The 26727-nt window shown below is 36.4% G+C and overlaps 1 protein-coding gene across 1 annotated transcript in view; it reads right to left on the bottom strand.

Moving 5' to 3' along the window:
• Positions 1-26727, bottom strand: part of LOC149209415 (uncharacterized) — a 309539-nt gene that overhangs the window by 28117 nt on the left and 254695 nt on the right. The window contains exon 8 of the mRNA XM_089396368.1: positions 21781-21845. Coding sequence (XP_089252494.1) covers positions 21781-21845 — 65 coding nt within the window. The remainder of the gene's footprint in view (positions 1-21780; positions 21846-26727) is intronic.

Below are 26727 nucleotides of genomic sequence, written 5' to 3'. Positions count from 1 at the left end.
AACCTTATTTTCAATGAGATTTAGATCTATCCTGTTCTTCCATGCAAGATAGTTTGAAGCCCCAGACATTTTGTTGCTTTCCTTGCAAAAAGACATTTTGATAGATTTAGACATAAATATACTTACTTGTGAAGATGCTTCTTCCACTTGTGGCCTCCTTGAATTTTGACAATGATAAAGTTAATAGAGAGATTCTCCTTAATGAAGATATTTCTCTTCAAGAATGATACAAAGAGGGAGATCACTTTATATCCTTTGATGGTGATGTCCTTGTTAATGATGATCAATGATGACATCTTGATGATGTCTTGATGCTTCTTGGATGATCTTCTTCAATGGTAAGGTCCTTGCTTCAATGAGAGGAAATTGCCTTAGAACTTTTGAAGATGATAACAACATTCTTGATCTTGCTTCTCTAGTAAGGAACTTGATTTATAAGCCTTGGAGGGCTTATGACACAAATAAATTCTCTTTTACAATGTGTAACATAGCCAAATGGGTCTTTCATCTTTGACATTGACTTTATAGTCTTTTATGACATGATGACTAATCCTAAAGGCTCACAATGGGAGCCTTAACTAAAAATAAAATTCCTTGCTTATGAAACCCATGAGACAAGCATTACAAAAATAATTTTATTTTCTTCTTTACATTAATTACATAAAATCATAATTACACATGTAATTATGAAGAATGAACCTAGTTACACTTTTCAACACCCTGGAGGCTAAGAAAGGGCCGATGTTGGGGACAAGGGGGCTAAATGGCTAGCCTGGAGGACACTGGGCTTGGAGGCCCTAAAAAATTTTCAAACCCTTGTCAAAAATTGAATTTTCCTTAGAAATTTAATTTTACTGCAAATTCTTCAGTTTCCGGCCCTGCAAAAAATTCATAGAGGCTACATCTTACCCTCAAGGGCCTAGATCTAGCTCCAATCCCACAATTTTCCTTTGATTTCACCTGCACATAAATTTACAAGTGCCAAAAACCCCAATATATACAAAAAATTAAAAAAATATCCCAAACCCCAAACCCCAACTGCAAACAAGGGTTAGAAAATAAAATTATTTACAAAAATTCTATTATAGAAAAATACAATGTTACTTGGGAGCGGGAGCGGGAGCGGAAGCGGGAGCGGGAGCGACCATTTTCAGAAGCTCCCGGTTTGGGAGCGAATCCGGGAGCGATTTTTTAAAAATATATATATTTTTTATATTTTTTAATTTTTGATACATATATGTCAACAAAAACATGTAGAATGATGAAATAGACATAAAAAACATAAAAAAACATAAATTGATCATTGAACCATATCACATCAATCATCTAGAAATTATAATCGTCATCAACCATGTCCACAAGTTAGTAAAATACATATTACAACTGCAACATATTGAGTCTTATAAATCATGATTCATCAAATTCAATTTTAAAGTTTCAACTTCAAGCTTTCAGAATTGAAAATTCAATAACATTTATCATCATTGATCACCAAAGTTGTACTTGTAAGCCAAGTTTAACCATTACAAGAAGTAATATCGAAGATATTTCTAAGTCCTAACTTCTAACTATTAACATGATATGAAATGTTAAAAATTTATAAAATGAAACATGAATAATGAGATGAAATGAAACAACTTTAGTCTTTCACAAAGCATCATATTCATAATTCACAATCATTACCAATGAGTTATAATTGCCAAGGCCCAACTTCAAACTTCAAATTTTCATTGTCACAGTGATATAATGTTTACAAAAAATATCATAATGTCATAATGATATGAAAGAGTCAAGAGTCAAGAGTCAAGGACTCAAAACTCAACAGTTATGAAAACCAAAGTCTAATAGAAACTAAAAAAGACAAGTAAACTGTAAATCTACAAGTGGCCCTTGCCACGAGAGTCTCCAGGAGTATAAGTAGGTCGTGGTGGTCTTCTAGGAGTCTCCCGCACAGACCGACGACTAGAACTAGAGCCTCCACGCGAGGGTGTCGATGGAGGTGGCGACAGCAATGGAACAAGACTCGGGCCCCGAGCACTGCTACTAGTACTGGATGGTGGAGGTGGAGGTGGCATGGCTGCTGCAGCTGCTTCATTTTCATCCCTTACAAGCTCCTCTTCTAGTTCTTCAATATGTACAATGCCATCCTCCAAATTGTCGTCCTCAGGGTGATTGTCCCAAATTTTATATGTGGGATCTTCATTAGCCCGATCACAGTAATGGCTCAACAACCTCAAGTTGTAGTGCACATAAACCAAGCTTTCTGCTCGGTTTTCGTTGAGTCTGTTTCTTTTCACATTATGTATATAACTGTAGGTGCTCCAACACCTCTCTGCAGAAGAAGAATTTACAACCTGTGAAAGAACTTTTTTTGCCAATTTTGGCAAAAGTCCGTGGCCGCCATATGTTTCCCACCATGTGAGAGTCTCAAATTTATCTCTGTCGTCCATTGCATGGAAGTTACCATACAAACCACTTCCACTGAGGTATTTGCCTATTTCAAGGAGCACAGCTGCACATTCCTCCCTGTCAGGTATCAATTTTTCTAATGCTTCCAAATATCCTCTAGTTACCTCTTGATCTAAGTGGGGTTTGGTCCTAACCCCACCCCCTGCTGCAGGTTTGCCCAACCAAGATGAAGAGTAGTATTTTGGCGTAAGGATATACGCCAAGCAATGTAGTGGAACATTAAGCTTATTCCACCGTTCACACACACAATCATGAATTAGTTTGTACAAGTTGGGATCTCTATTATGAACAATATCTTTTATTTGCCCCAACATGGTATCCATTTGCTCATACACCTCGCCAATCACTGGTTTGTCTGTATCTGCAAACCAAATCATGTGATAAATTGGCTTGGTGAAATCCAATACCTGCCTCACACTTGTCCAAAACTGCCCATCAAGAGCGGCCTCCTCCACCATTTCAAAACCTCCCATGTCAGCTGCATTTGCTGCCGTTTCCTTTAATACCTGCCAATGTGGACTTGATACCATGCTAGCTAATGCCTCTCTTACCTTCACAAGGTGCCTGAAGGTGAGGTAATAGCTACCAAATCTTGTCTTCGCAATCTTCAGCAACTCCAATCTCGAGTGATTGCGGAAAAGGCCATGGGTATTGCTATGATTTGTAATAAATTTTATCATTTGTTTGCCTTTCTTGTACAAATCACCAATCCATTTGTATTGTGCATTTTTGTTTTTGACAATATCATGCAACAAAAGGTTCAATGTGTGAACCAAACATCTAGACCAAAATATGTTCGGGTATTTATCCTCAATAATTGCTCCCGCTGCCTTACAATTAGGAGCATTATCAGTGATGACTTGGATGACATTGTATGGGCCAATACGCTCAATTGTTTCAAGTAATGCTTTTGCAATGTTGATAGCGGTCTTGAACTTGTCTGAGTAATCATGTGCAGCTAGAAAGATGGGACCACTAACAGACACAGCAAGAACACTTATCAATGGCTTGCCTTTTACATTTGTCCATCCATCAGATACAATGGACACCCCATAGTCAGTCCAAGAACTTGTCATTTTATTCAAAGAATGTGATATTTTTGCTTTTTCATGATCAAGGCCAACGGTTCTTGCCTTGTCATACCTAGGGTTCTTGTATCCTTTAGGGGCATCATTTATGGCAGAAACCATTTCGTGCCAATAAGGTGAGCGTAGAACATTGAATGGTATCCCACATGCATAGAGAAACCTGTAAACTTTTGAATCCACATCATTCCTACACCCCTCATCAAGGAAATCTGATATGGTTCTACGGCGTAAAGATGATGACCTTGTGCCTCCATGTCCATATCCACTGCCTTGGGAGGATGCTGAAGGAGTTCTTTGTGAGCTTGGTTCAAAGAAACCCCTTGATCTTTTTGTTCTGTATTGGGCTTCCTCCTCTTCCTTTATGTATTTGGCTCTATCTGCTGTTGACACCGCTGCACAAGTTTTGATTCCTATTTGTTTCTCTCCATCCCATGGCCTTTTCCCGCAGAGGTGTCTTCTAGCACGGGTGTATGAACCTGTGTAATCAGTGTTGCAATGGGGGCAATGAAATTTAGTGGTTCCACCCCCTCTCCCTGTTTCAGCCCTTTGAACACATTTCCACAGTGGAGTTTGGTCTTGTTTAGTTTTTTGAGGGTCATGTTCACCCTCCTCCACCTCCTCCTCACTGGGGTTTTCACCCATTTGACTTCCTCCGGCTTCTTCATCCACCTCTTCAGTTTCAGGCCCCCTCCGTTTCCTACTCTCCACCACCATAATAACCATAAAAGGGACCAGGAAGAGGAAAATGCCAATAAATATCCCCAGGTCCATGGTGTTTGATGTTTGTAGGGTTTGAGTCTTGAATCTGCAAATTAATTTAGTTTATTGGGATTAATTCATTTAATTTATTAATTTAATTTAAATACATGATCTTTAAACTCAAACAGCTAAATTAAACTAACCAAATTAACTACCTAACCAGCTAAACTAACTAAATGATTAAGTTACTTACCTCTGCAGGCTTGCTCCTCGCTCCTTGGCACTTGCTCCTCGCTCCTCAGCTCTGGCTCCTTGCTCCTCAGCTCTTGCTCCTTGCTCCTTTGCTCTTGCTCCAGCTCTCAATCTCTTGCTCAATGAAGTTGAAATGAAATTTTTTTGGCCCATTGGGCTTATAAAATAAAAAAAAAATTCTAAATTTTTTTGAAATTTCGGGTCCGGCGGATTTTTTTTCCGCCGACCCGCTCCCGGCCTGGCTGAAATCGCTCCCGGAGCGATTTTTAATGCCCGGAAGCGATCAAGGAGTGATCGCTCCCCGATCGCTCCCGGGCATTAAAAATCACTCCGGGAGCTCGGGAGCGATCGCTCCCTAAGTCGCTCCCTGATAGACCAGGGAGCGCAAATTTTTTTAAGGGAGCGCGCTCCCGAGCCGCTCCCGCCCGGAGCGCGGTTCGGGAGCGGGTTCGAGGGGGGGGGGCGCTCCCCCGCAACATAGGAAAAATATATTTACAAAATATACAAATGTACAATGCTTAGAAGAATTTTGAGAATGAAAATTTTCATAGATTTTGACAATGGCTAAATGCATTTCGAAAGATAAATGCCAAACCACATCCTTAGCAAAGTTAGAAAACCATATAAAATATTCAAGATTCAAACATAGTTAGCCTGTGCCCACAATTTGTGAACTTGGAGCCCAAAGGTTGGGGAACCTACAAACACTATATATTTTCTCAAAAATAAACCATTAGAACAAAAATGAATCGGATCACTTAAGATAAACCCAAAACTTATCAATAAAATGTTCCTATCATCTACAATGAAATAACGATTTAATAAAATTTTAAAGCACAATATAGGAATGCCTGTACCTAACACATACCACAAATCAATAGAACAAAGACACCATGAATTGCACCCCAAAGTCTTTTATTATGATTATCAAAACGTTTCTAGTGGGACAATAGCTTTACATCTAATTTTACAAAGTTATATTATCCAAAGATCCGATGGTTTGAGACACAAATGACCTCTAATTTATAGATAAATGATCCCTGTCAAAATAATCTTGACTATTGATAGATGCTTGATCAAATTTTAATCTCTGCCATCGAAAATACTTATTTTTGAGAAATTTTCGAATCTCTCATTAAACCCATTTTTTATTAGCTCAAAAATAATTATTTTGAGCTAATTTTCTCAAAAAATTGACTTTGACTCAACCACCAAGGCCCAGGGGTCCAATTTTTCTTGAAATTTTCAATATTCTCTTGGCAGGAGACCTCCAAAAATTAATTTCTTTAAGACCCACGAATTTTTCCACTTGGAAAATTTAATTTCTCTAGCATTTTGATTTTTTTACTTTAGTTAATTAATTTTCTGGCTTATGATTAATTTTATTTTTGCAGAAAAATTAATTAATTGACAATTACGAGATTAATTATTTTTCCACCCTCTAATATTTTAGCCATGGTGTTTAAATACAAGGGACCATGCACTAAAATATTTTTTACATATGATTTTACAAATTCAACCCACAAGGGGGATACCTGTTCGTTATAGACCTTCAAAGTACACACCCAATTCTGTGACACAATATGATCTAGCAGACCAAGTGACTTGTAATAAAATAATTTAGCCAATTAGCCTAAATTATTTTTAAATCATTTTTACAAAAGACTCGACTAGAACACTAGGACTCACCTAAGACTTTGACGATAAATTCCACCCTAGCATTGGGGTGAGGTTGGAGGGAAAAACTCTGTTGATCATCCGTGTTTAGAAACACAAATAAATCAATGAGATGAAAAACCTCTTAGGATGAAATAATCGCGAAAATAATAAGCTTACCTAGGTTGTTACATACATACATGGTCTTACTAACATCATCTACATTACAATTTTCGCAGACTGGGTTTACAATGACTCAAAAAACTGATGGCTGATGATCTTGATCTTTTGAAAAATATGGTACAATTGCTTCCTTAGATCTTTGACAAAATGTGTGCAACAAGAATATCATGTTTAAAAGTCACGAGAGATTGAAATCTAGTGGTTTGTCAAATCAAAGGACTACATGGCTGTAAGAATGAAAGACTTAAAAAGTATAGACAAGTAGTCATGCGGGTCATAGATGTTTTTGATGCATTAGGCATAGAAGCAGTGCCAAGGTCTATGAATGTTGTGCTGATTCATTATCCATGTTTGCATCAATTATACAACCTTGCCTGGAATTAGAGAAGGGTGGTCAAATCGTAATATGTTTGTTGATTTTTTTTAGTAGCATCGGGAGGTATTCCTGCATGCCTAAATTTGCCTAGAATAATTATGGACAATTAAATAAAAATTTGATTTTTGAATGACAGATCGGGCGATAAAATTCAAGTTGGCTTAGGAGAATGAAGGGACGTGTCCTTTGTGTTAATTTTCCACTATCTATGCTGTTACAATCACTTAGCCCAATCTTATCTTCAATTAGCAATCAAATTTAATTTTCCAATGATGAATAACAATTGTAGATAGAATGATAAATGCAATCTACAATAGAAGACAATCAAGAGCAATAACAAGAGACACAAGATTTGGTCAAAGACCAGAGAAAAACCCTACAAGGGGGAAAACCTTTTCAAATTCTTATTCTATTAGATTGTCATCAAATGTTTAGCAGAGAGATTGCAATGTTCCAATTCATCAACAAAAGAGTCAAAGTCAATTCTTTGACTATCCAAGAGATCAACCAACCAATATCCAATAGATGAGCCTCAAAGTCAAATCTGGTCAACAAGTCAAAGTTTGCAATTCTGCCACAATCAACAACAATCAAAGATTCTCTAACTAGTCCACAAGTCAACGGTCAAGTTGTCACAAAGGAGCTCGGTCAGTAGTCAAAATACTCGACCTTCCTTGCTAGTCAAACTTCAGTCAAAACAATCCCAAACAACTTGGTCAAACTCAGTAAAAGGAGAGAGAAGAACTTTGCGGTCAACTTCAGATTTCAAAGGTCAAAGTCAATGGTCAACAACAGTAGAAAGTGCCCAGAAAATTTCGACTCCTCCATAGAAAAACTCGGCCTCCAAAGATTGAAATTATGCAAGTCAAAGCAAGTCAAAACTCCAAGTCAGACTTGGTCAACAACCACCTAAACAGAAAGCCAACACAAAATTTCAGAATTAGCCCTTGAAACTTTGCACGTGTGAATTTAGCTACCTTGTTTTAGACCTGTACGAACCAATCACAAGAGGAGAGAGAAGAAGATGCGTTGATGTGATGTCCAAATGAGGTTGCCTTGATTTGTATTTATATGAGACTTTGGAGACCCAATATCTCCTTTAGGTCGACCTGTACTTTTGTGCACATGTGGGTTTTCACCTTACAAATATATTTTTCCTTGACCAAATTAAATTCTTCCAAGGGAAAAGAGGGTCTTGTCTAGATGAGGAAGGTTGTCCTAAGGAGGGAATTTGTCCCTGAGTTGTTAAATTAACAACTTGGGTTATGTCATCCCATTTGACTAGTATATATAGATGACGTGACATTTCATTTTCTCCACCCAAGCAAGAGCAAGCCTGAGCAAGGAGAAATCTGATTTTGGAGTTCATCTTTTCTTTATTTTTATCTCTCTTTTGGTTGCACGTGTGAGGAGAAAAAGCAAGTTTGACCACTATGGATTGAGCTACTTGACCGAGATTTGATCAGGTTGTTTGACCAAGTTTTGACCTGCATTAACCGAGCAATTTTACCTAAGGTTTGACCACAGTTAACCAAGGGTTTGACAACAGTCCGAACGTGCAGATTTGGCCTTAATCTGACCAACCATAGGGCCACATGTGTTGGTTGATCGCATACAACAATTTGACAAAGTGCTGATTTTTACTGTTTCAATTGGTTTTGACCAGTGATCACTCATTGAAGATTGACCAAGTTTGATTGGTATTTTTGACTTGGATATTGTCACAGATTTTTAGACAAATTGGATTTGTAAACCTTGCTGAAGATTAATTTCTCCTAAAAGAAAAGTTGATGGGTTTTCTCTCAAGGTTGGGTTTCTTAGGTTAAAAATTTTGTCTCTATTGTGCATGCTTGTCTTTCTATGATATTTACTGTTTCCGCTACATTTACTGTTGAGATTTTCTATGTATAATTGCTCAATGATATCATAGGCATGAGATAAAATGTTTGAAGATTATTAGGTACTAATTATCAAATTATCAAATTGTTTTCTACTGCACACATTTTAGAAAATTCAACATGGTATCAAAGCATTGTTGAAAGATCAACCATTGAAGTCATCCTACGAGGCTAGTGTTCAACAACATGACTAGATTTTAAGTCTCTTGCCGAATGGTGCCTGTTACCACACAATCTAGCAAGGCCCTAAGGAAGGGAAGCCTAAGGGAAAACTACTAGACTAAGTGACAACAATGGGACATTAACCCACTATCACCTCAGTCAAAGTCCCCTATTCTTTACGAACTTTCACGGATGGGAGGAGTCCTGGTAGGAAGGAAATCACTTGAAATGGATGTCAATAACTAGGTATGAAGTGATTTCATAAAGCCCATTCAAGGAGAGACATAATAAAGGCTCAATGCTTTAAAAAAGCTAACAAACTCTCCAAGAAAGACCTTAGGGTGAGAAGATCAAAACCTAGGATTTGATATTTGCAATGATTATAGGTAGAGGCCTAAGGTCAAGACTTTGGGAGATGAGACAAGACTTCTCAAAGGAGTTCTATGTAATAATTTAACACTTCCAAAAGGCTCTTTGCTCTCTTTGAAAGACCTAGAAAGATTTTTACTAGACCTAGGGTTTTATGAATAAGCATGGGAAGAAATGTTTCCTGTTAATTTTTGTTAAAATTGGAAACTAGGGCCAAATTCCACCTTGGGACAACTCATATGATGGAGATGATTATTGCATTGGATTCATTTTTTCGAGAGGTCCAAATTTGATATAAAGATCATCTCATTTGGACAAGAAGAAATGGAATTTTGAATTTATTCTCTCTCATTCAAAAATTGTTAAGGTCTTCCTCAGTGTAATGTAGGCTCATGAAGCCCAATAGATGTGAGATTTCACCCTCATTGAATTGTATAAATAGGAGTGACCTCTCTACTCATTTGGACATCACTCACTCATCATTTCTTCTCTCTCCAAATATGGTTGGTTCGTACAACTTGAAGATCAACTCTCTCTCTCTCACACGTGGATGGAAGGACGAATTTATGGGTTAAATTGCTGGCTGAATTTCAGAGTTTCAGGACAGCATTGAACAACACTAAGTAAGGCTTCTTTGACCAAGTTTGACTATTGTTTAAGGGGAAAAATTTCGCCCTCTTGAAGCTGCATTTATTGGCACAAAAATCGAGGTGTTTGGGGCAGTTTGACTAACATTGACTTCTGTTTTGACTGCAAAAAATCACAACCGATTTTCTCTCTCCTTTGACTGGCTTTCACTGAACTGTTTTGGGCAGCATTTGACCTCCTCTTTAGGCCGAGTTTGACCAACGAGGACCGAGCTGCATTGATGAAGAATTGTTGCTGTTTTGACCAGCATTGACTTTCTAGTTAGGGCTGAAATTGACTGCAGTTGACAACAGAATTTTACAGGGCTGATTTGATAGTGTATTGGGCAAGTGAATTTCATTTTTGTACTCTTTCTCTTTGTTGAACTATTGAATAATAATAAGAAGAATTGATCAAAGGGTTTTCCCCACATTGGGGTTTTTTCTTGGTATCTGCCAAATTTGATGTCCCTTTGTCTTGGGGCTTGTTTTTTGCAAATGTTTTATGTTCTATCTGCATTTACTATCAATGTGATTAAATTAATGTGAATGCTACAGGAAATTGTCATTAGGATGCTAAAGGAACATTGAAGCAAATTGTGCTAAGCATAAAACATACCATTGTTATACAAAATTAACATGCTATTGAAGCTCAGGTGAAGACAAAGCCCAAGAAAGAGTGAGGAAAAGCAATCACTAAGGGAAGTTGTTGGACAAGACTTGGAACTAATCCCAATGACGAATACATCTTACTTCAAAGCCGAGGACAAGCTTAAGGAATCATGCATGGAAGATGTCTCTAGATTTGACTTTGGAAGAAAATGATGCTATGGACTATGTCAAAGGAAGAGTAGTAGAGCCTCCAAATGCATCCGCTGTTGCACAAACAAAGTACAAGAAAGGTGAGGTTAAAGCTAAGAAAATTATTATTGATTCTATTCATAAGCCTTTGGTTTCCTATATTTCCGATTTGGAAAAATCTAAGGAGATGTATGACACGCTGGTTGGGATGTTTAAAGTAAACAATGAAAATCAAGTTCTCTTTCTCAAGAACAAGTTGAAAGACATCAAGATAGATAGAAGAGAATCCATTCAATCCTACTTCATGAGGATTACCGAAATCAAGAATGATCTTATATCTATTGGAGAAATTATTGGTGTTAGAGAGTTCACTCTTATTGCACTTGGAGGCCTTACAAGAGAATGGGATGTGTCTAACACTACCATCCTCAACAATGATAGGATTCTGGGATTTGATGAATTATTGGCTAGATGCACTCAATAAAAAATAAGGATGATGGAAAGAGACAAGCCTTCAAATGGAAACAATCCTATTGCCTTCTCTGCTCATGCTAAAAGAAAAACAATGCTGGTCCAAAAAGACAAGGTCAAGGGTTCAAGTCAGGATTCAAAGAAGGAAGAAAAGGAAGATGCTTCAATTGCAATAGGTTTGGCCACTTCACTAGAGAGTGTCCTCACAAGAAGAATACTCTAAGAGATGATGACAACAATAACAACAACTACAAAGACAATAGCAATCAAAAGAACAATAGGTTCAACAACAAAGGAAAGAGGAATGCTCTAGCTGCTCGATATGGAAATCGTTGTCCTCCCAAGAAGTCGAGAAACTCTAGGCATGAAGAAATTAATGTTATAGAAAAGAAAAAATAATTTTATCTTATTTCTACCCTCACCATCGCCTCTCATCCAGATACATTGGATCATTGGCATTAGGGGAATTTTGAGGTCTAAAATGGGCCTCCTAAGGAAATTATAAAATAATAGTGGAAATAATAAAATAAGATTGATTACATAATCAAATTTTAGAGAGATTTTTTTTTTCAACTCATATTTTCAACTTATCTCTCTATGGGTTTACGCAAATTTCGAGCGGAAACATTTGTTGGATGCAGAATTTGATTCCAGAATTTGATTGCAATCACGTTTTTCATGTATTTCTCATTTTTCTTGTAGTAGGGTTCATCGAAAGTATGCAACATGGGTACTCCTTGGATGAAGAATTCAATTTTGCATCCAACGAGTACTCCAGCTCAAAATTTGAGTAAAACCTTACGGAAATAAGTTGAAAATACAAGTTGAAAAATTAGTTTTATTATTTTATTATATTTTAATCTTTTTACTTTTTTATTCCAAAAATGGTGAATCATCCCCCTAGGATGAATAAAAAATGGTGAATCATTGTGGCTTAAAGATACTCTTGAAGATGCTAAGAGACATATTGCACCGAAGGGGAGATTTTGTGAAAGTAAGAAGTTAAACAGGTACCAAGGGTACTTAGCTGTCATGAGTACCGTTGTACAATTTGAGCCACGTACATTCGAAGAAGCCGAGAAACACCAAGTCTGGAAGGATGCGATGAATGAAGAATATGAGTCGATCATGAAGAATGATGTCTGAGATGTAGTTCCTAGACCCAATGACAAGTTAGTGGTCACTTCAAAATGGCTTTACAAAATCGAACATGGAGCTGATGGGAGTGTTGAAAAGTTCAAGGCCAGGTTTGTTGCTCGAGGCTTCTCTCAAAAGGAAGGAGTAGACTATGATGAGATATTTGCACCAGTTGCCCGATATACCACCATTCATTCGATCATAGCCTTTGCTTCCTCGCAAGGATGGAGCCTACACCAAATGGATGTCAAAATTGCTTTCTTGCATGGCTCGCTTAAAGAGGAAGCTTATGTAGAATGACCTGAGGGGTTCAAAGTTCAAGATCGTAAGACACATGTATGCAGGTTGAATAAAGCCCTTTATGGGATATTTTCCTTTAGATTAGATTTTTATCTCCTTTTTTTGCATTCCTTTTGAATTTCCCTTTAACTAATTGCTTTTATATTTAATTATTAGTAATAATCTATTTACCCAAGTGGCATAGATATCTTTTTAGTGAATTAATATTACTTAAATATGAATTATAGAAAGTGATATAGTTGGAAAATGACCTTTATGTCAAATAATAAATAAGAAATTATTATTTTTATGTATAATAATCTGATTTTATTATATGATATACCTATAATAGTGAGTGAGTTTAAGTTAGTTATATTTGTTGGATATTCTATTATTAATAAACATATTCTTTAAGTATGGTAATTACCTAATGTTACTAATTAATAAAGATTAAACAAGAATATTAAATTAAAAATATTGGAATTATACATAATATAGATTATTTAACAAACAAAAATTATTATTTTATTTTTTACCATTAGCTTTAAGCAATTAATATTAGATTAATACACAATTTACCTATATTCTAATAAACATACTTTAATTAGGTATTTACCTAATGTAACTTAATAATAAAGATTAACAAGAATACTAATTTAGAAATATTGTAATTATAAATTATATAGATTATTTAATAAACATAAATTATTTTAGAATGGGCCAATTTGATTTAATTAATGAAAATAATATATTAGAGTTCACCTTTGGACCATTAGCTTTAAACAATTAATTAATACACAATTTTCTATTATACTTTAATTAGGTATTTACCTAATGTAACTAAATATTAAAGATTTGTCAAGAATACTAATTCAATAAACTTTGGGATTATATATTATATAGATCTTTTAATAAACATAAATTATTATTTTTGGCTAATTTGATATAATTAATTAAAATAATACAATAAGGGTTATCTTTGGACCTTAGATTTAAACAATTATTATTAAATTAATACACAATTTACTATATTCTATTATTAATAAACTTATTCTTTAATTATGGATTTACCTATTGTAACTAAATATTAAAGATTTAACAAGAATACTAATTTAATAATACTTGAATTACCAATTATATAGATGATTTTATTACAGTAACAAAGGAAATCCCTTAATATATAAACTATTTTATTTGTTTTAGCGGTTTTTAAGGATATTAATAATATAATTGTGGTTTGACTTGGACCTTTGGTCAAAATTAGCCGTTGGCATTATAGCCGTTGGAATCTCTGCATACTATATTTAAACCAGCTTAACCAGATTAGTCTTCAGCTTGTCCTGACGATGAACCACACTGGTTGGTTCGAAACGCGTCGACAAAAGATTGATTATGTGATTTTGCCGAAGATTTTCTAACAATGTTATGGATCACAGAAGTCTAAATTCCTTAATAATTATCCTGAAAAACTGTTAAGCCTCCTAGATTTTAGCTGAAAACTAAAATTCTACTTTCTCCATATGAAATCCAATGAGGTTGGAACCACTCTCAAACATCCCGAGTCATTTCATCGTAATGTTAAAAATTTAAGTAAAAAGATGAAAATGAAAGACAAAGGAGAATGTCACTTTTACTTTAATAATTTAACATTACCATGAATTGCATAATAATACTAGAGCCATAGGCTTCATTATTAGGCTGAGGGCCATAGGCTTGAATATTAGGCTAGCCTAGGGGAGAATTAGAAGTGGGCCAACCAACTAAAAAAATAAAAAAAAAGGCAAAATTCTTATGCTGGTCTGCATAGGTCAAACTACACAAAACCAATACTGAACAAGCCAGTTCGGAGGCCCGTTTCGTACTAGTTTTCGGCCAAAAATGGCCGAACCGGCCGGTTCCAATGGTTCCAATCCGGTTCTGATAACACTGATATAGACATAATAGGGCAAAAATTTCCTTGAAAATTTCTTCCATTTGGTATAGAGTAAGGTAAAGTGTGTGACCCTGCAGTTATGAAGGCGGCTTTGTCCCCTTGTAGGAACGACGGGACACATGATTTGTAAGGATTAGGGGAAGGGTATCGTTAACAACAAACTTAGTGCCTCATCGAACCCCTCTTCCTTACAAGTCACCCCAATCTTTACCCCTTGTTAAGAAGTTGAAGGGAGAATCTGATGCAGGAGTTTTCAACTTTCCAGGTCAAAAGTGTATTTTGACTAGAGTAGGGGTCTTTCTAATTGATTGTATTATTCATTAGATCTATTTCCCTATGATTTTATGAAAACTCATATGAATTGGAAAATCTTTAGGATTTCCAAAAGCTCTAGAAAATCGTGGTTGTTAGGATAGGATTAGTTTTGGAAATATGGATAGGAGAGATATTTCCATAAGGCAAAAGAAAAGTTTCCTTGAAAAGAATGAGAGATTTTGGAATAAATCATGAAAGCTTTAGTGAATAAATCATGAGAGATTTAGGGAATAAATGAGAGAGTGATTTAGGGATCTAGGAAAATCTATTTTTCTTCTAAAGTTATATTTAGTCAATTTAAGCCTAAGGGAAAAGCTAATGGCCAAAAGAATGTGAGATTAGGCCAAGAGAGGAATGAATACTTTTGTAATTGTTTTGTAATTGTATGGACATGATTTTATTAATGAAAGGAATTTTCATTATGTTCACAAATTTTCTGTTGTATCTATGTGATTGATAATAGTTCTGATATGTGCATGCTCTAGAATTCATAGTAAGTGAAGTAGGATTTTTATATGAAATACTTCTGCAGAACAAATTAAGGACTTGATGATGAAGTGATTTGTTGTGTGATCTAGAGAAGGTGAATTTGTGGGAAAATTGAATTTTTTCCTGCATCAAGTGGTATCAGAGCAAGGATATGGTCTTTGAGAAATATAGATATGAATGAGAAGGTTTTCTTGTAGGAACATAACACATAGGAGCTTATGCAAAGGACGAAAGAGTAGAACTATTAAGATCTGACAAGTTATTGGTCTTGTGTTTTTTAACAATTAATTAATGTATGGTAGCAACAAAGAGGTAGCAATGTGGCAAGAGAACCTTACAGCCAAGAAGAAGACAACAAAAGTTCTTAGCGAGTAAGTGTGTGCAGAAGCCAAAGGAGCAAGGAGTGCTCAGGAAGGTTCAAGAGGAGTGAACCATTGGCCAGGTTTGGAGGTAGCTTGGTAAGGTGTTGACTTTGTTGTAGTGCACGGTGAACAAGGTGAAAGTTCACAAAGGGAGAAAGGAAAATGGCAGGTGATAGTCATAGTAAAGGTTCAAGGGTAAGCCACAGGAAAATGAATGATGAAGAGTTTGAGAAAGAGATCGTTGAAATGAAGGCACGACTTAATGTGCTGATGGAGCTGCTACAGAATAAAAAACATGGATGGGTAATGAAGAGGACAACTAGATGGCTTGTCAAGCAATTGATTGCAAGAAGACATAAACACAAGCTGAAAGTTTTGTTAAGAGAAGCATAAAAACTCCAGATAACTGAGATGAATGTGTGCATTTGTGCACTTGAACAAGGATCCATCCTTGGAGAGGATGATAGTGATGAAGATAACAAGATGAAACCTTTTGAGAATATCACAAAGAATTTAGACAGTCAACATGTTGGAAATACTGAGGGGAGGGGGGGGGGGGGGGGGGGTTGAATCAATATTCCTTAGCAATTAGCACTTTAAAATCTTTTCAGAGCATTAGTTAATCTTCAATTATTATTAATGTTTATGCAGTAATAACAGTAAATAAAAGAACACAATAGACACAAGAATTTTAGGTGGAAAACCCCCTCTGGGTCAAAAACCATTGAACGCTTTTCTAATAAATTCTTTAATCTTCAGCCCCAAATGAAATGAAAGCAACAACTTCCTAGAATTCTAGAAAAGCATTATTCTCTAGCTCTCACCGGAAGGATGCCCCAATGCCCTGGTTTCTTCAGTAATCAACTGAATGGATGCCCCAACAACCTAGTGAGCCACAACTCGCCCTAGCACCACCCTACCACCCTATAGAGACAAAAATTAAATACAAAAGTGTGGACTCCTGTTCCAGGGACAATGATCCACGATACAATATGATTTACAATGATTTTGACCGAACACCCAATCACACTATGACCTGCAACCCAAGCATGACATCATCCCAATAGAGAATCCTATACCTCCCAATAATGCCTTTTCGACTCTAGGTAGATTGACTCTTTTACAATAATGACCCTTCCACTAATGACACTTTTACAAATGGCTCTTTTACAACTTTAAAATGATGACTCTTGGCCTTGACACTTCTTCACAATATATGGATGGCTATCATGTCTTCAAAGGATGTCCCGCTGCAATGCTTCTTTTGATTTGATACTGCTGCTCTTGAATTCTTGCTTGAAGTTGTACTTGAATCTTCTTCTACCTGCATGCAAAATTTGCCTGGCGAAACCAATCCCAAAACAAAAGAAAATACCCTTCAACTTACCTCTGCCTGCAAAACACATGTAAGTGCATAATAATGAATAAATACAAATTAAAATTACAATGCGTACTTGAAGTGTGCTTGTCACTTTTGTTGTTGACTTGTTGCAGCAATAGAAAAAGACTCCCACTCTTGATATAGGTCTGGACTCTATGCAAGACTATATCCAAAACTGACCTAAAGATATATATAATAAACACTGATGACAGACCCTAGACTTGTGGTGGACCAAGTTCTAAGTACAACAACAAAGACCATTCCATCAACTATGACAAGACAAGTAACATGAACTTACAACATCATATAGATTTAACAAACTTGGTGTAGCATCAAGAATATGTAGCATAAAAGTGTAATATCAAGAATAGGACATCCGAAAAACTAATTGTGACATATAGAGACATAGAGATATAACTGAGACATTGTATATACTTACATTGTCCTGCAAAAACATATGTCAGAGATGATACTCAAAATTCAAATCTAAACACTAATTATACATACTTTGTTGTAGGAGACTTACCCTTGATTGTTGATGTGTGGTCCTTACTGCAAGGATCCTTGAATGCATGTTTTTTCTTGCCTTCTAGGAGCTCGATATTGAATCTGTTGTATCTATGTAATTTCGAATCTCCAGGGTTTGAAATTCCCTCTTGTGGTAGCCCTCTGAGTCCTCTCTCCAACTCCACAGGTCTGATTAAGATTAGATTCTTCAAGAAAGAGTTATGACCAATCTCCCACAATGTCCTGATTATACACTGGTTCAATAGAGCGAATTTGTACGAAGTGCCACATGTCACTTTTCTGACCTTAGGTCCTGAAAACACTACTCAACAAACTACAGTTTGTCCTCTTTCTATGACTATTTATGAAATTTGAATCCAATGCTCAGAGAGAAAGTTATGACGATTTTCCCAACGTTCACTTGTTTGAAGCCACGAAATCCCTACTATAGGAGGATATGAGGGTCATTATTTATATGAATGTCTTGAGTTGAGAGGGTCCTCAACAAGTGAACGTTGGAGGGATTTTAGGGGGAAAAACGAATTATTAATTATTGACTATTCAATGACCACAACCAATTTTGAGTGCCATGCCACAACCCCATAGGGTTTTAGCCCACTAACTGGGGTTACTAACTTCAAATAGGAATATCTCTCAAACTGTGAAGAATTACTTGGCGTGCCATATATCAACGGAAACATCTCGATGAGTAGAAACCATCTAGAAAATCCTTGACTCAAAATAGAGTAAGTTGTCAAGTCAAAATGCCCTTGCAAGATCGAGGTAGCCCCTGGTGCTACTTGGCTTGACATCAATGACAACCACTGATCAACACAACAAGTGATGGCCGAGATATTGACAGAAGATAAAGGCCATACTGATTCTGATTTTAATAATTGGTGTATGAATGTAGGATTTGTTCTAGATGAAGGATAGAGCAATGATTTTGTTATGTGCAGAGAGGAAGAACATTCACTAAGTAACGTTATACAGGCTGGAAGGAAGACAAAGGATAGTCAAGATGAAGGCTATGTGCCATGGGCAAATGCAACCATGGAAGAAAAACCTTTAAGTAACGTTATACAGGTTGGAAGGAAGACAAAGGATAGTCAAGATGAAGGCTATGTGCCATGGGCAAATGCAACCATGGAAGAAAAACCTAAGGTTGATAAACACGTGTGTGGATATCAATGATGAAGTTGTTATAGTGGATGAAGATTTGATGGGCAGCTTGGAAGTTTTAGTGCTGCATGAGGAAAGTATAATGGAGGGAACAAAAATGACTTCAGGGTCTCATATTTTCAAAATTGACAATTGGTTTGTGTTTGAAGGTAATGAAAATACACTGGGAACTTTGAAAGGGCCTGGAAATACTTCAATTAATGAAGTACAAAAATCATTAAAAGAAGACGTGCAGGATTGGAAAGGAGTAAGCATGGAAAACATTGCAGCTGAATTGAAGTTTTTAGAAAATTGGTTAAAAAATCCAAGAACATAGAGTATAGTGAATTGTAGCGGTCCAAGAGATGATAAGAATGAGTTTCCTATGGAAAAAATGCAGCAACAAGGGCGCAACAACGATGATGAGTTCTAGCAAAAAATACATAGAGTGGTGGAAGATAGTAGCAATTGGTATCTTGATGATTTAGCGGAGGATAACAACAAATTTCAGCAAGGAACGAGTGACTTGTGCCAGCGAGAGAACATGTTGGATGAGGAAATAGAGGAAATCAGGAAGTTGATGTTGAGGAAGACTTAATAGAAGAGGTATTTAGTGCAGAATGAAGGATAACATCTTGCATATGGTGGAGAAAGTATATATCAACAAAGAAGGAGGAAAATTACAACATAAAATTTGGAAGCCTGGAAGAATGAAGAAGATGAAAACAAAGTAGCTACAATATGACAAAGAGAAGGATCAGTTGCAAAACAAAGTCTGGGATCCAGGAAGACATGCTTCATCAACACATGGTTAGAAGACCATGATTTGTTTTCACCTTGGGAGTTTGATGTAGGGGCATCCAACTTTCCAGGTCAAAAGTGTATTTTGACTAGAGTATGGGTCTTTCTAATTGATTGTATTATTCATTAGATCTATTTCCCTATGATTTTATGAAAACTGATATGAATTGGAATATCTCTGGGATTTCCAAAAGCTCTAGAAAAACATGGTTGTTAGGATATGATTAGTTTTGGAAATATGGATAGGAGAGATTTTTCCATAAGGAAAAAGTAAAGTTGCCTTGAAAAGTATAAGATATTTATGGAATAAATCATGAGAGCTTTAGTGAATAAATCATGAGATCTTTAGGGAATAAATCAGAGAGTGACTTAGGGATCCAGGAAAATCTATTTTTCTTCTAAAGTTATATTTAGTCAAGAGAGGAATGAATACTTCTGTAATTGTATGTACATGATTTTATTAATGAAAGGAATTTTCATTATGTTCACAAATTGTCTGGTGTATCTATGTGATTGATAATAGTTATAATTTGTGCATGCTCTAGCATTCACAGTAAATGAAGTAGGGTTTTTATATAAAATAATTTTGCAGAACAAATTAAGGACTTGATGATGAAGTGATTTGTTGTGTGATCTAGAGAAGGTGAATTTGTGGGAAAATTGAAAATTTTCCTGCATCAAAATCTCTCACTTTAGAATAGGCATATAGAGTAAAATTAACCAAGATAATTGCACCTTACATTAGATAGATTGCATATCATTCTAATTCACTCACTTTAGAGCACTTAAAATTTACTTGCAAATTTATTTATCTCATGTACTTGTCATAATGGATGGCCTTATTATCTATTGATGTTATTATCTTTTGTTGTTGAGTATTTCCTTTAGCAAGTGCAACACCTACTTATATTTTGCAAGTAATACTTTTGCATCCATTGAATCTCATTTGCAAGTTCAAGTTGTCTTTCCTTCAAAGTATCATATTGCAAGTAGTGTGGATTTCAATCTTGCCATCTTTACTTTACTTGCCAAATTGCTATCACATATGCTTGATATTTATGATTATAATCATGTAATGATATTAAATTTTACTTGAACATTTCATTACAAATACAATATTCCATTTGTATCTCGCAAGTGATATCTCATATTTCATCAAACATTGTTCTATTTTGCGAGACTACTTGTCATTTTACTTTGAATGTCCATTTGAGCAAGTATTTATTATTTCATTTGAGCAATTATTTACAAGGCACCATTTTACATTCTTATCTCTTGGATATTGCATTGATTATCATTGAACATACATTTTTATATTGCTCATGTAGATACAGGCTTGCTCATATCTTGAAGTAGTTCCACTAACTTTAGTCTCCTAGAAACTCACATCTCACTCACTAACCTTCATTTAGGGACCACCTCCCTTAGCTTTAACGGAGACAGTTAAGAATAGGTGACAGCCCCATCTCTTGGTTTGCCACCAGGTCACACCTTGTGGTGTTAAGGATTTTTCCCACATTAACCAAGTGTGCAAGTGAGGTGGCAACATGGCCATATATAAATTTGTGTATTTTATTGATTCACTATTGTCACATTTTCATTGTTTAAAGTTGTTTGGTTGAATACTACTAGTGTGTTTGTGTGCTTGGTTAGCCATAGACCAAATCTAAGGGTGTAAGGAAAATTCAACACAAATGTGTATTATAATACTTGGGATGATAACGAATGTGGAATTTGAGAATTTAGGTTACTTTTGATTAGAGAGTAACGTTTTACTGTACATAATATTTGAAGATTACTCTTAGATTCACCGTTAGATATAAATTTAGAACACACAATATTTTGTTTTTCATTTCATGGCTGAAGAATATGGATTGACTTATATTTGACATAGTCATTTGGCCCTTTGGTTATATGCCCATGTATAAGGATATCGGATTAGATAAAACCCTTTGGGTACCTCTATTATGGGCTTTTATTCTAATTTATGCCAATCTAGATCTAGAACATGTATTGTATTTAAAATTCCATGAAAGATAGCTCTAACGATACTTACATGCATAAAATGCAATTCCAATCAAATATGACATGTACCTACGTAACCCATGGGAAATAGCTCTAACATTACTTGTATAAAATGCAATTCCAATCAAATACTACATGTCCCTATCGTAACCAAATCTATATTATAATTGCATAAATGCATTAGTTTGCACATTCTAAGAGATTCAAGATGAATGATTAGAAAATGAACTCCACATCATACACACCTTCCACAATGAGGTTCACAAAACGATGAAAAGCAAATCATAAACAGGCAACTCAAACTAACGTAAATTTTCCTGCTCAGAGTTAGGAATCATACCAGTGAAGCCCTTAAATTTCTCCTTGAATTTCCCACTCTTAAATACTTCTTCCATCAGTTCTTGCCTATAGCACAATAGTTTACTTAGAACTGTATTTATTAGCACAAGCATAAGAGAGTTAAATAATTAAGCAACATAAAATGATTAGATGGTAGGTGAGTGTAAACTAAGACATTCAATAATATTTCTAAAGTAAAAGAGGCATATTTCAGAAAATGATAAAGATTCATTTGTTCACAAATAACATTGGCCTCCATGTAGTCAAACGTAGCATACATGTTTTTAAATCCTAATGGCATTTCTTATGACTGAAAATTTCACCCACCACCAATATTAACAGAAGAAGAAAATAAATAAAATGTATTTAAAAAATAAATCAATCAAAGAAAGATTTTATTAACCTTACCTGATTAGCATAATTTCTTAATTACAACAGTACACAATAGGTTCACCCATACCATTCTAGCAAGTTTAGAATCATTAAGGAAAACGGATAGTTTATAGATGTCGATTCTCTAGCCTTCAAAGCATGATAGTAATCTCACACAACTAAGTGAACAACATGCCCAACTACCCAAATAAAAGATGTCCAAGCCATGCAAATGACAATCATACCTTGTCAAGTTCAGCAAAATTAGCAGGCTTGTTTCAAGGGTTCACATTTCTTTTCGAAGTCACTGAATTACCCACCAATAATATAAACTAATTTGCAGAAAGAAAATACATGCAAAACTAGCAATTGCCAAGAAGGAGAACTTACAAACAATAGAGGAAAAGTCTTATCTGCTTCTAAGCAAGAAAGCAAAAATAAGATTGGTTCATAGCCAACTCAAACTTGCTTGGCATGCACTACAAAATTGTTACTTTGGATGTATTTTATTACAATAGAGCAACAATTACATACTTTAGAGAAGTGACAAGTGCCTTGGAGTAAAATAGATGAAAAGGAATGTGATGGGGAGTAATGGAGCTGGTGTCATGAAGGAGGAAGAAGGGAATCCCTAGGTCATCACTTGTCAAACTGAGGGCAACATAATATGTTGGTGTTTGACAGAGACAAACCATGAGTGACAGAAGATGCCGATTGTTACATGCTCAGATGTATTTAGTAGGGAATGAATACTCCATGCCTAATGGAGTCTAACAGAAGTCCAACAAGGCACCTATAAATTGTTTTCAAAATCAGAAGTCCAACAAGGCAATTTGCCTCTTCTTCTCTCTCTATTCTTCTATCTTCTCTCTCCTCTTTCTTCATGCAAATTCCATACCCCCATGGGGAATGTAACAAACTTAGACTTAAACCCTTGGGATCTGGTTAGTAAGAACATCATTCTATAGTGTTTTTGTTACTTAATTATTTTCACTTTTCAGCGATAAATAATCAATTGAGTTTTTCCACTCACATCCTCCAAAGCTGGAGTGAAATTACTCACTGTTGATATTTCTAGGGTTCACAGAAACTAGAAAATTAATTTCCTTCAACAAATAACTACTTCGAATGATTAATTAGCTTCAATAACATTTCATATCATTAAGTAGTTATACAAAAGAAAATTTCAACAATTAAAAATGAAAGAGTGGTAAAGTTAACCATGAGACAACAAGGCAAGTGTGTAATCTTTTTCATCTATTGTAGCAACTGGAAATTATTCATTCAACTGATTAAAAAGTAAACGCAGTTTATTTGCTATGACAAATAATGAATAAAATCACAATTGCAATTTTCACCATTAAAAACACTGCGGAAAATAAAATGCTGGAGACTGTAAAAATACTAATGCACACACAATAAAATCGACACAATTATTTTTGGACAATTTTTCTCGGAAAAACCCAATGTGGGAATATCAGTGCAGAAGATGAGGGTTTTATTAATATGTAGCAGTGAGAAATTTTGAGAATCCTCTATGCAGCATGTAACTAGCACTGCCCAGATCTTCTGTTGCTCAAGTCGTCTTGCCTGTCGCTAACTCAGGAAGCATCTCTCCTGCCCTTTGGGAAATAGTCATAGCCTCTGGAATCTGAAACGACCTCAACTCTAGTCAAATCGAATTGCCTTCATGAGGCATATGTGTAGTCCTTGCAAAACCTCCTGGAAAATGGCACGACCTTCTCTCTTGACTCATCAGAACTGGAAATCTTCCTCTGGCCTCACTGTCTCTGCATCGCCTCTCTGGCTTGAACTCTCCAATGTTGAATCACTGCAAATGAGAAGCTCGATCTCTGCTAAGGAACTCGACCTCAAGTGTGTTCTTCTCCAACCCCATTGACCCCCTCTTAAAATATCCAGTTGGATCACCAATGGCCAGGATTAAGTCTTATCGATGGCTGAAATCATCTTTGAGTTGATCCATGTGAGTTTTTCAAGAAATTTCACCTTTCTCAATTAATTCCCATAAATTAATCGATTTCCTTAAGTTAGACTTAGGCATTTTTAATTATCGATCAATTAATTTAATTGAGCTGTCTCTAGGTGGAATTTCTAGAAACAATTTATGGGTTTTGGAGATCTCATGTGTTTTAGCCTCTCCACAAAGTTTGAATCTAGAACACCATACGATGTTACAAAAGTTAACTCCCTCTTAGAGAGGAAGGTGTTCTCTACCATAACATCCTCCATATGCGCTGCTAATCACTGACATCTGTGACTAGCTGGCACTATCCACCAACTACTACGCAACTCTGATTCATCTGCCACACTATAGCTGAATCACCTTGCATATGTGTTGCTACTAACACCGCATTGTACTACTATACTGCTGCCAACTCTGCCATTGCACTACCACTGATCTCATGTTGTCACTGCTGCAACTGAAATCCAAAAATACTAAACTGACTGTATCTATGGACTGTAACTATCTCCTGATTCACTAACTGTTACCAGCCTCCGCACTATCCACTGAGTCTGTTTTCACTGCACTATGCTCCTCAGCATCTGACTACAACTAGTACTGCAACTGTTCCTCAAGATCTGACTGTGCCATCTGACACTGATCCATTTTCTACTCATTACTGTGGGCCCCTGTAGCAAGGGTATGATCCTAGAGGAAACATCTATCTGATAATTACCTCGATGGACCCTGCCCAGCCTTGTGCAACTCTGGAGCCTAGAGCCCAATGTCTCCCCACCTCTCTCCTGGAGGTATAACTGCATACAAAGCAAAATCTTCCTCTGACCTGGAGGACAACTGATCTATCTTTGTCGAAGCTGTTGCCTGCTCTTGCTTCTCCTTCTTTTCCTTCTTCCTCTGAGGACACTCTTCTTTCTTCACTTCACGAAAAAGAATAACGAGTGAAGTATTGTAGTGACCAAACTCACCACACCTGAAGCACTTGATCTTCGACAAATCATTCTTCTTCTCACCCCCTTGCGAGCCTTGTCCCTGACTGGAACCTTTCTTTGCCTTCCCCTTCGATGCAAGGGCTACATTCTCCTCCTCCTTCACAGTCTTTGATCCTTTTTTGCTGCCACTAAGACTACTCATGACTAGAGCAAGTCGCATCTCCTCCTGTGTTAAATTTGAACACAAACGATCTCATCCAGGTAGCGTATCTCATCTAGTGATTATTGGAAATACTAAGAGGGGGGTTGAATCAGTATTCCTTTTCAATTGTTATTTTTACTAGTTAGATCACTTATAATTAGAACACAAAATGAACAATAAAAATAAATACTTTTATTACTCTCTTCTTTACAATAAATTCAATACAATAATGTGTAGGGCTCCAACCCTATCTCTGGTACAGGCTCCAACCTGGTTTCGTGAGGACTCCTATCCTCTAGGGGCTCCAACCCTGTCTTCCAAGGCACCAACCTTGTCTCTATGAGGCACCTATCTCAAGGGCTCCAACTCTCAGCTTCAATTCGTCAAGATAGGTTTAATGATTCTTCACGGATCCCAATATCTTCTTCAACGAGCCCTGTCTATCTTCTGCAATGCTTCCTCCAAATCACTTTATAAATGACAACCTTGTCTTCTTAGAAGGTGTCACCACTGCTCTTCATATTACCCAAGCAAAGATCTCCAAAGTTACTCCATGAGGGCTTCAGCAAAGCATCATGTCTCCAAGGGTGCCTTCAAAATGTCAGCTCCAAGATATGTCTTCACAAAGCTTCAACTGTTTCAAATATTCTTCCAAACTTTCTTCAAGGATGCTTTGAGGTCTTAAATAAGCTGCCCCAAGACTTTCTTCAAGGGTTCCAATGACTTCACTGATCTTGCAGGTCTTGTCCAAGATTCGAGCTCCTCAAATACCTCTTCACCCACTAGTCTAAGTGATTGTGATATAGTCTGAGCTCTGAGCTACTACAGTTGAGCTTGTGACTGTCCACTGTTCTGAGTATCAATAGATGAGTGACTGTTCAACACACCACATGTCAGAGCCTAGACACTTGATCTTGAAGGTCTGTCTCCAAGTGTAACTGTCCTAACAATGGTAAGCTACAGGTCTACAATTGGAGTCTCTGTAATAGCTTCTGGGCAGACTCGCAATTCAAGGCACCATAAAATTGCTGTCCAAGCCTAAGACTAAATCTTCAATAAATCGAACTACACACCTCAAGGCTTAAAACTGAGCTTCACAGTGCTGTCTTCAAGGTGTTCGAGCCTCCAAAGAACTGATCTCTGCCCACTGCAATCAAATATGAGCTGAAGAGATGAGGGCTGTTTACTAATCCGGTTTCCACAGGACCGAAGGAGAGAGAAGCAGCTACAGGACTGTGGTCCGAGCCTTCAATCAGAGATCTGAAGTGTTGTTCCAAACTTACAAGCTCTGGTCCTTCTACACACAGGTCCGAGGTATCAAGTGTTGACTGATCCGAGTTTCTATGCAGATGTTAGTTCACAGGTCCAACCTCCAAAAAGGTAACTTGACCACTGAAGTTTGCCCAACCAATAACTCTTTATATCTTTTTCACAAGTTAGTTGTCCTAACCACTATGGTCC

Source organism: Pinus tabuliformis, chromosome 1_2 (assembly GCF_031772625.1).
Source record: "Pinus tabuliformis cultivar Carrire ecotype Pingquan chromosome 1_2, CPIR1, whole genome shotgun sequence".
In the NCBI taxonomy this organism is placed as follows: domain Eukaryota; kingdom Viridiplantae; phylum Streptophyta; class Pinopsida; order Pinales; family Pinaceae; genus Pinus; species Pinus tabuliformis.
The sequence above is the reverse complement of the archived record's forward strand: the minus strand, read 5'-3'. Positions and strand labels throughout refer to the sequence as shown.